This window comes from Sturnira hondurensis, unplaced genomic scaffold, assembly GCF_014824575.4.
Source record: "Sturnira hondurensis isolate 20B ecotype Veracruz unplaced genomic scaffold, ASM1482457v3 Scaffold0025400, whole genome shotgun sequence".
Lineage (NCBI taxonomy): Eukaryota > Metazoa > Chordata > Mammalia > Chiroptera > Phyllostomidae > Sturnira > Sturnira hondurensis.
This window is the reverse complement of record NW_028098031.1, coordinates 205,994-216,986: the sequence shown is the minus strand read 5'-3', so window position 1 is coordinate 216,986 and position 10,993 is coordinate 205,994. Positions and strand designations below refer to the sequence as shown.

General features: G+C 38.7%; 1 protein-coding gene across 6 annotated transcripts in view; it reads left to right on the top strand.

Annotated features, from left to right (window-relative positions):
* Positions 1-1,875: 1,875 nt before the first annotated feature.
* Positions 1,876-10,993, top strand: part of CD55 (CD55 molecule (Cromer blood group)) — a 49,349-nt gene continuing 40,231 nt past the window's right edge. For 5 of the 6 annotated variants that reach the window (XM_037039705.1, XM_037039700.1, XM_037039701.1 and 2 more), the window contains exons 1-4: positions 1,876-2,160; positions 2,866-3,051; positions 4,533-4,724; positions 5,120-5,219. In XM_037039705.1, the coding sequence (XP_036895600.1) occupies positions 2,043-2,160; positions 2,866-3,051; positions 4,533-4,724; positions 5,120-5,219 (596 nt within the window). In that variant the 5' untranslated portion in view covers positions 1,876-2,042. Of the gene's footprint in view, positions 2,161-2,369; positions 2,454-2,865; positions 3,052-4,532; positions 4,725-5,119; positions 5,220-10,993 lie in introns of those variants that run through there. The other variant, XM_037039703.1, reaches the window with a different exon arrangement.

Here is a 10,993-nt window from a genome sequence, read left to right as displayed (position 1 = left end):
TCAGGAACTATGTACTTTGGAAGGTGAATGCTTAGAGCACTCAGTGTGGCTAAGCTGGATGACAGAGATAATTTTTTTGACACTTTGCAGAGCTCATTGTTTTTTTCTGGATTAAAAAAAAACTTACATTCACTTAATAAACACCTCTAACAGGCATCAAAGTTGTCTTCTGAGAGCTTCATAACTGATTCTGACCTTCAGCTGTTTTTGACAATACTACCTTTCCTTTCACACCAGTTCTTTGAGCTCGAGCAGAAACAAAGACTACCTGCCCATAAGGCCTTGGCAGAAGGGTGTGGTAGGCAGAAGGACAGGAGAGGCTCTTAAGGGGAATAAACCAAGACCTGGTATCACTTGTAAAACACTACTGGGCCCTGAAAAGCTTTGTGTTTTTATAACAAGTATGAGAGTAAAACTAAGATGGTTTAATATAAAATATGACAGCCACACTGGATGATTTTAAAAGCCCAAGTTCTATACTCTGCAATAATTTTAATACTGATAGGTTATTAAGGATCATCAGAGTTCCTTTCCTGGAATCTCTACAGGATCAGTTCTAGCATGAGGTGACACATAGTTCTGTTTGGTACAGTAAACATGAGTCAGAGAAAACACTTATTGAAAACTGATGTTTTCCTCTTCATAAAGCTTATATCAACCTATAAAAAGTGATCAAAAAGCATTTCAGAAAGAATATCACAACAGGATGCAACGGTTACCCCACAGTCCATAGACTAAGGCATAATTTTAGGAAAGGAATTTCACTTAACCAGATAAGCTGTCAAGGGATAGATGGGAAAGCCAAGCTAGGACTCTGCTGACTAGACTCAGGTAAATTACTAAAGAGAAACAATTTCTTGGAGCTACTCTCCATGAGGGGGAGTGTCTGGCCTTCCCACTCATGTCCTTTAGTGTTGTTGCCAGGCTCAGCACTGAGCTGTGTGGACCTTTACTCTGGCCAGTACCATGTAAATCTGTTGCTCTCCACCTGGCTGCACAGTGGAATTACTTACCTGGAGCACTTAAAATAAACCTGATGCCCCTGTCCCATTTCCAGAAAGTCTAGTTTAACTTGTCTGAGGTATCTGGAGCATTTGGATTTTTACAAATCATCTCCGGGGATTCTAATGTGTGGCTAGCCACCGAAACCACTGGCATAAACTTATAAAATCCTAGCAAACCTTCCTCTTTAAATCGAACACTTTATCATTTAGCTTTCTGGCACCTGGTTTTTGTTTTGTCATATTTCTTTCCACTCAACACGCTGTGAATTTCACTCTGTAGTCAGACTAGAATAATCTCAAAGTGGAATTCCTTAGGGGCCGCTTGGTAAATAAGAATTCTGGCAAAGAAAGTGATTCCACCCAAACCCGGTATGAATTAACAGTCACTCCCTGCTGTGTTGCCCCACCTTTCTTCAAAGGTCGTTTGGCAGAGTCTTACACATCCTCTGGTTGTCATTTGGCAGGCTTCCTAGTTGAAGGCACCACGTCCCTGGGTGGGCACCATTTCTCAGCCCCAAGCATCGGAATCCATTGCACCTGCCGCTTAGCTTTGCAGGACCAAGGGTGCTTAAGGTCCTCCTAAAGTAATTCAGATTTCTGGGGAGCCAAGCCTGGCTACTTGAAACACTCCTCTCTCCTCTCTTGGCTCCAATTTTTTGTTTTACTTAGAAAGCAATTATTTAGATTTCCACGTGGCAGCTCGTCTTAGGCCCCACTCTAACAAAGAAAAAGCCGCAGCATCTGGCCCCAAAGACCTTGTCTCCCTCCCTAAGCGGGACCTTCCTTCCCTAGTCTAGGGTCGCGAGGCCAGTGACGCTAGAGCCCCAGCCTTTGCCCCGCCCAGCATCTGGCGCTAGCAAACTCCCTTCGCTCCACCCTTTGGTGATCCACAACCTTGGAACCACCCAAGTCGCTAATTTAAATCGATTTGCTGAACAGCTTAAGCTCCTCCGTTGCTACTTACAGCTTTTTGCTGTAGACCACCTGATCTTACTGCCGAGACCTCGGAGAGCCAGCGCCGGACCCCTGTCCTGCGCCATGAGTCCCTCCTGGCGGGGCATCCCCGAAGTGCTGGGCCGCCTCCAAGGGCTGACTCCGCTGCTGCCGCCGCTGCTGCCGCTGCTGCTGCTGCTGCTGTGTCCCCAGGCATCCTGGGGTGAGTGGGCCGGGAACCTGGCCCGGCTGGGTGAACCCCTAGGTTGTGTGGGACGGGCTGGTCAGTTGCGTGACAACCAAGAAGTCTGGGGACCTGGTGAGGTGAGGGTATGTAGGCAGCGATAATTGTTCCCATGAACTTCTGCCTTTGAGGCTCAGAGATCTTACTGGCCCTATCCCCTGGGACAGGAAGAGGATATCAGCTTCTAACCAGCAATTACGGGTCTTTCTGTGCTGGACCCCAGCGGCTGGCCTGGCTTTGGTAGTGAGGCATTGAGAATGGAGGAAGCTCTCGTGAGTTGGTGGAACCCTTAAACATGGGGAAACAGAAAGGCAGGACTTGAATTGAGTGACTTGTCAATCCCCCCAGCATTTCTTTCAGGATGGGAAGCCAAATTAGCTGAAGTCTCTAGCCCCTAAACAGAATCCAGTCACGTACAGCACCTGAAGCTATGAATTTGAAATCTCCAGATGTAACGTTCCAAGGGGGCATCTGTCTTTATTGCATGCCTAGCAACAGTATCTGCATGGAGATAAAAACTAAACCACTTTATTAACAAGACAGGAAGCCTAGCAAATTCTTGGTCTGTCAGTTTGGCACTGGATGGAAATGGAAATGTGCGTCAAAAGCCATTGCTGCTTCCCTTATTGCCTTGGGAAAGGAGTGTTGCTGTGTTTCCTTCAGTTGCATTTTTTCCCTCCCTAGGTGACTGCAAGCTTCCCCCAGATATGCCTAATGCTCAGGCAGATTTGAAAGGTCTTACAAGTTTTCCTGAAGGAGACATGGTAACATACAAATGCAATAAAGGGTTTATTAACATTCCTGGCAAACCAGACACAGTGGTCTGTCTCAAGGGCAATGAATGGTCACAAATCACAGCATTTTGTAATCGTAAGTTCTTCATTTTTTTTTTCTTTTAAAAGTTATGGGAATGGAATGTATCTTGTTAAGTTAAAATCTATCCCTTGTTGGAGTAACTGGTAATTGATTGTTTTCTAGCATTATAAACCCCAGGGTATACCTGTTGGCACTTCATACGCCAGCTAATTGATCGCATTACTTCTGGGAATAGGTCCTGCTTCTCCATTAACACTTCCCCTACACGCCACACACTGTACCTTCCAAACTAACGGAGCAAATCAATGCTAGGTACTGTTGTTTTTTTAGTGAATCAATTACATATGAGCATGTTTGGCAATTATGTAGAGATATATCCTCAAACTCTATGTATAGCCCTATATTAGCTTTGATGTATACTAGTGGGTATAAACAAGTATTTCTTGAAACCAGTATGAAATGGGCTTTAGTGTTTTTTTAAACCTATCTGTGATAGAAGGTAGTAGCTTGATGTCCCTAAGCCTTTGCACATGTATCAGGTCACAGAGTTTATAACTCTACTACATATATTACTTCATCTAATCCTCCAGACAACCCTATGAGTTAAGTAGGGACTCATCCTCATTTTCCAGTCGAGGAAACAGGCCCTTGGGAGTTAAATAACTTCCTTGAGATCGACGAAAGCCATGGTTCAATCTTGTGATTTTTGACTATAAATTCAATGTCCCCCCACAATTCCATACCTCTATACATTCATAGTGCCTAGATGTTGAAAATTTAAAAATACTTGTATGTACACTTTGGCTCATCTAATCCTTGTCCCAATGGCTTGTTGTGAAATTAAAGGAATGGATATGTATAAAACATTTAGAAGTGTTCCACAAATATTAGCTATTATTGGTACTATTGTTGTCCAGGACATTAGCCCAGGGGTCTGGGATTATCGGTTCTCAACTACCCCTGTGCTACATGGGACAGGTTAAGGAAACTGGCATATATTGAGTCAGTACCAGAACTATGCCAGGCAACTTAAATGGGTTGTATTGTTTTCAAATTATATTCACAGTGACATCTATGGACCAAATCTACTTCACAGGACTCTAGTAATTAGGAAATGAAAGCATATATTTGAATATGTTCTTTTTTTAATTTTTATTTTTATTTTATTTATTTATCTTTAGAGGGGAAGGGAAGGAGAGAGGGAGAGAAATATCAATGTATGGTTGCTTCTCATGCGTCCCCTGCTGGGAACTGGCCTGCAACCCAGGCATGTGCCCTGACTAGGAATCGAACAGTGATCCTTTGCTTCACAGGCCCGCACTCAATCCACTGAGCTACACCAGCCAGGGCTGAATATATCCTTGAGACACTGTAAATGCCATGTTGATAGTAATATAGTTAAATACCAAAAATGTACAAAGAAGCACAGAAAAGGGAGGGATGTAAGGACCAGATAATTCCAAATAATTAAATATAAATTATAAAATAAAGTGTTATCACTTTTTCTTATTGTTGCTTTTGTTAATACTTTTTAGGTAGCTGTAATGTTCCAACCAGGCTATATTTTGCATCTCTCAAAAACCCTTATAGGAGCCAAAATTATTTCCCACTGGGTACTGTTGTGGAATATGAATGTCGTAAGGGCTTCAAAAGAAACCATTCCCTCTCAGGAAATCTAACTTGCCTTCAGAATTTTACATGGTCCAAACCAGACGAATTTTGTAAAAGTAAGTATAATTTGAAAGAGATTCTTAATTCTATGGTAGTTTGGGAAGTGGTATTTCATCCTTTATTTATGCTGGAAGTCTATGTGTGTGCATATTATTACTTAAAATGATTCTTTAAAGAGACATTGAATAATTTTATTTTAAATTAGGCAAACTACATACTTGCAAGACAGAAATATTAATTTACTCAAAGATTTTACATTTTATTAGTTTGAAGTCACCTTAAATGAAATGAAATCAGTATATATTCTAAATATGTTGCATTTTTGAAACTTATAAAATGACTGCAGGATTTAAGCAGTCTACAGATAAGACGTTATCAGTGGTTCAGATGGTGAATTTGCATAAATGTGCCTGACAATTCAATGTAAAAAACAACTTGTATTGTCTTCTAGAAAAATCATGTCCTAATCCTGGAGAAATAATAAATGGTCATGTCAATATAAAAACTGGCATATTATTTGGTGGACTCATAACCTTCTCATGTAATACAGGGTAAGTTTTTACATGCTAAACACTTTATATTTAACAAATGAAAAAACAAATTAGGATTTAAGAATAAAATTTTTAGATGTGTGGCCAGCGTTTACAAGCTATTAGCAATAAAACAATCTGCCTGTTCAAAGAGGTTTCTCAGAACCTCATCACAGTTAAATTTAGTAAAATAAGCAAAGAAAGTATGATATTACAGCATCAAATTTTCTAAATTCTTAGATTTCAGTATATATGTTATTCATTATAAAATTTTAAATGTGATTTGTAAAGAAAAAACTTTATAATATGATGATAATACTTGCAGAAATTAAATTCAAGTATTAAATGAAACCCATCTTTAATTTACATAAATAATAAATTTGCATGTGTTTTTAGGTTCTCTATGTGGAGAAAAAGAATTCACTCATTGAGTATTATCAGTGTCTCAGATACTGCTGAATACTTTATATAGATTTTCTCATTTTAAATCTGCAAATTAAATTATAATGTTTTACTCTGTATTTGCACCCATTATTTACAAAATAAAAATAACAGTATCACATATCTCCTATATTAAACATGGATGTTTGGATCATTAATATCATATGTGAGAGGAGTTTGAACCCTTTCAATATAAGTACATTCTATTATTCTACGAAGGCTGTATTAATCTTTTAGAACACAGAAATATAAAATATTCAAGCATCTATATATATAACTTTATTTTTATTTTAAGTATATTTTATTGATTATACTATTACAGTTGTCCCATTTTTTCCTCCCTTTAATCCCCCTCTGTCCTGTACATGCATCCTGCCAGCATCCCTCCCTGCCTGAAGGGGAGTTCTTTAGCTTCTCCATTTCCTATACTATCCTTAAGTTCTCCCTGTCTATTTTGTGCTTACCAATTATGCTTCTTATTCCCAGTACCTTTTCCACCATTCTCCCATTTCCCCCTCTCTGCTGATAACCCTCCATGTGATCTCCATTTCTATGATTCTAAACCTGTTCTAGTGGTTTGCTTAGTTTGTTTTTGCTTTTTAGATTCAGTTGTTGATAGTTGTGAGTTTGTTCTCCTTTTACTGTTCATATTTTTTATCTTCTTTTTCTTAGATAAGTCCCTTTAACATTTCATATAATAAGGGCTTGGCGATGATGGACTACTTTTACTGACCTTATCTGGGAAGCACTTTATCTGCCCTTCTATTGTATTTTTTTCCAAATTTTTAAAATTTAATTATTTTTCAACTACAGTTTTCTGTCTATTACTCCCATCCCCTCCCACCCCCGTGCTCCCCCCCATCCCGTTTCCACCATTCTCAGTTGTTGTCCATGTATCCTTTATATATGTACCTTTAAATCCCTCCCCTATTTCCCCTGAAATTCCCTCCCTTCTCCCCTCTGGTAACTGTCAGCCTGTTCTCTATTTCAGTGTCTTTGGTTATATTTTGCTTGCTTGCTTGTTTTGTTGTTTAGCTTCCTGTTAAAGGTGAGATCATATGGTATTTGTCCTTCAACACCTGGCTTATTTCACTCAGCATAATGCTTTTTCCAGTTCGGTCCATGATGTTGCAAAAGATAGGAGCTCCTTCTTTCTTGCTGCAGCATAAAATTCCATTGTGTATATGTACCATAGTTTTTGGATCCATTCATTTAGTGACAGGCGCCTAAGTTGCTTCCAACTCTTGGCTATTGTAAATTGTGCTGCTATGAATATTGGGGTGCATATGTTCTTTGGGATTGGTGTTTTAGGCTTCTTAGGATACAACCTAACAGTGGAATTGCTGGGTCAAAAGGCAAGTCCAATTTTAGTTTTCTGAGAAAATTCCATACTGTTTTCCATAATGGTTGTAACAGTCTGCAATCCCACCAACAGTGGACCAGAGTCCCCTTTTCCCCACACCCTCTCCAACATTTCTTGTTTATTCCTTTGTTTATGATAGCCATTCTCACTGGTGTAAAGTGGTATCTCATTGTGGTTTTAGTTTGCATCTCTCAGATAGCAAGCAATATTGAGCATCTCTTCATGTGTCTCTGGATCCTCTGTATGTCCTCCTTGGAGAAGTGTCTGTTTAAGTTCTTTCCCCATTTTTTAATTGGGTTAGTTGTCTTCTTAGAGTGAAGTCATGTGAGTTCTTTGTATATTTTGGAGATTAAACCTTTGTCTGAGGTATCATTGACAAATATGTTTTCCCAAACTGTTGCTTCTCTTTTTCTCTTGATACTGTTTTCCTTAGCCATGCAGAAGCTTTTAATTTTGATGAGATCCCATTTGTTTATTCCTTCCTATATATTCCTTGCTCTAGGGGACATATCAGTAAAAATCCTGCTGCATGGAATATCTGAGATTTTCCTGCCAATGTTCTCCTCTAGGACTTTAATGGTATCATGGCTTATATTTAAGTCTTTTATCCACCTTGAATTAATTTTGGTGTATGGTGTAATTTGGTGCTCGAGTTTCATTTTTTTGCATGTAGCTGTCCAGTTCTCCCAATACCATTTGTTGAAGAGGCTATCTTTACCCCATTTTATGTTACTGCCCCATTTGTTGAATATTAATTAACTGTAGAGAGTTGGGTTTATTTCTGGGTTTTCTATTCTGTTCCATTGGTCTATGTGCCTGTTTTTATGCCAGTACCAGGCTGTTTTGATTACAGTGGCCTTGTAATATAGTTTGATATCAGGTATTATAATCCCTCCTACTTTGTTCTTCATTCTCAACATTGCAGCTGCTATTTGGGGTCCTTTATGGTTCCATATAAATTTTTGAAGTGTTTGTTCTATGTCTGTGAAATATACCATTGGTACTTTAATAGGTATTGCATTGAACATGTAAATTGCGCCCTGGCTGGCGTGGCTCAGTGGATCGAGCGCTGGCCTGTGAACCACATGATCGCAGTTCTATTCCCAGTCAGGGCACATGCCTGGGTTGCAGGCCAGTTCCCAGTGGGGGACACATGAAAGGCAACCACACATTGATATTTCTCTCCTTCTCTCCTTCCCTTCCCCTCTCTCTGAAAATAAATAAATAAAATATTTCTTAAAAAAACATGTAAATTGCTTTGGGTAGTATGGACATTTTGATGATGTTAATTCTTCTAATCCATGAACACGGTATATGTTTCCACTTGTTTGTGTCTTCCTTGATTTCTTTTTTCAATGTTGTGTAGTTTTCTGCATATGGGTCCTTTACCTCCTTGGTTAGGTTTATTCCCAGATATTTTATTTTTGTTTTTGCTATATTGAATGGGATTTTTTTCTTGATTTCTGCTTCTGCTGATTCATTGTTATTATCCAAAAATGCCTTTGATTTCTGGATATTGACTTTGTAACCCGCTGTTTTGCCAAATTCATTTATTAGTTCGAGTAATTTTTGGGTAGAGTCTATAGGATTTTCCACGTACACTATCATGTCATCTGCAAACAATGACAGTTTTGTTTCCTCCTTTCCGATTTGGATGCCTTTTATTTCCTTTTCTTGCCTAATTGCTGAGGCTAAAACTTCCAATACTATATTAAATAGAAGTGGTAAAAGTGGACAACCTTGTCTTGTTCCTGATCTTAGTGGGAAAGCTTTTAGTTTTTGCCCAGTGAGTATGATGTTGGCTGTAGGTCTTTCATATATGGCCTTTATGATATTGAGGAATGCTCCCTCTATTCCCACTTTGCTGAGTACCTTTATCATAAATGGGTGTTGTACCTTATCAAAAGGTTTTTCCACATCTATTGATATGACCATGTGGTTTTTGTCTTTGCTTTTGTTTATGTGGTGTATTACATTTACTGATTTGTGGATATTGAACCATCCTTGCATCCCTGGGATGAATCCCACGTGCTCGTGGTGTATGATCTTTTTGATGTATTGTTGGATGTGATTTGCCAATATTTTATTGAGGATTTTAGTGTCTATGTTCATTAGCGATATTGGCCTGTAGTTTTCTTTCCTTGTTGTGTCTCTATCTGGTTTTGTAATTAGGATGATGCTGGCTTCATAAAAAGAGTTGGGGAGTTTCCCATCTTTTTCGATTATTTGGAATAGTCTGTGAATAGGGGTTAGCTCTTCCTTAACTGCTTTGTAGAATTCTCCTGTGGAACCATCTGGCCCAGGGCTTTTGTGTGATGGGAATTTTTTGATTACTGCTTCAATTTCATCTGCTGTTATTGGTCTCTTCAGGCTTTCTACTTCTTCTTCATTGAGTTTTGAAAGATTGTATTTTTCTAGAAATTTGTCCATTTTATCTAGGTTTTCAAATTTCTTGGCATACAATTCTTCATAGTAATTTCTTACAATTTCTTCTATTTCTGTGGTATCAGTAGTAATTTCTCCTCTTTCATTTCTTATTGTGTTTATTTGTGTCCTCTCTCTTCTTTTCTTAATGAGCCTACTTAAAGGCTTGTCTATTCTGTTTATCTTTTCAAAAAACCAACTGTTGGATCCATTGATCCTTAGAATTGTGCTTTTAGTCTCTATGTCATTTAGTTCTGCTCTGATCTTGGTTATTTCCTTCCTTCTACTTGCTCTGGGATGTCCTTGTTGTTGTTCTTCGAGTTCTTGCAGGCGTCGGGTTAGGTTGTTTGTTTGAAATGTTTCTATCTTCTTTAGCTAAACCTGTATGGCTATGAACTTCCCTCTCAGGACTGCCTTGGCCATGTCCCATAAGTTTTGGGTTGTTGTGAGTTCATTTTCATTTGTTTCCAGAAACTTTTTGATTTCTTCCCTAATTTCAGTCTTAACCCATTTGTTGTTTAATAGCATACCATTCAGCCTCCAGATTTGGGGTGTTTTGGGATTGGTTTCTAATTTCAGTCCCTTGTGGTCAGAGAAAATGCTTGGTGTGATATCAATTTTCTTGAATTTGTTGAGACTCATTTTGTGTCCTATCATGTGGTCTATCTTTGAAAATGTTCCATGTGCATTTGAAAAGAATGTGTATTTAGCTTCTTTGGGATGGAGGGCTCTATATATATCAGTCAAGTCCACTTCATCTAGGGTGTTGTTTAGTGCAGCTATATCTTTGTTGATATTTTGTTTGGAAGATCTGTCCATTTTTGACAGTGGGGTGTTAAAATCCCCTACTATAATTCTGTTGCTGTCGATATCTTTCTTGAAGTCTTCTAGGATTTTTCTTACATATTTGGTTGCTCCTATGTTGGGTGCATATATATTTATAATGTTAATGTCTTCTTGTTGGATTTTTCCCTTGAGTATTATGAAGTGACCTTCTGGGTCTCTCTTTATGGCCCTTTTTTTGAAGTCTATTTTGTCTGATATGAGGATTGCTACCCCGGCTTTTTTTTCTTGACAATTTGCTTGGAAAATTTGTTTCCAGCCTTTCACTTTTAGTCTCTGATAGTCTTTTGTCCTGAGGTGGGTCTCCTGTAGGCAGCATATGTGTGGGTCATGCTTTCTTATCCATTCAGCTATTCTATGTCTTTTGATTGGAGCATTTAATCCATTTACATTTAAGGTTATTATTGATAGGTACTTATTCATTGCCATTTTTGTACCACAGTTCCTCTCTGTCTGTCTCTTTTCCTTCCTTTCCTTAAAGCAGTCCTTTTAGTATTTCTTGTAGAGCAGGTTTGGTGGAGGCATATTTTTTTAGACTTCTTTTGTCTTGGAAGCTCTTTATTTGGCCTTCTATGTTGATTGAGAGCCTTGCTGGGTAAAGTAGCCTTGGTTGTAGGCCTCTGATTCTCATTACTTGAAATATTTCTTGCCATTCTCTTCTTCCTTGGAGTGTTTCCATCGATAAGTCAGTAGCTAACCTTATTAGGGCTCCCTTGTATGTTAC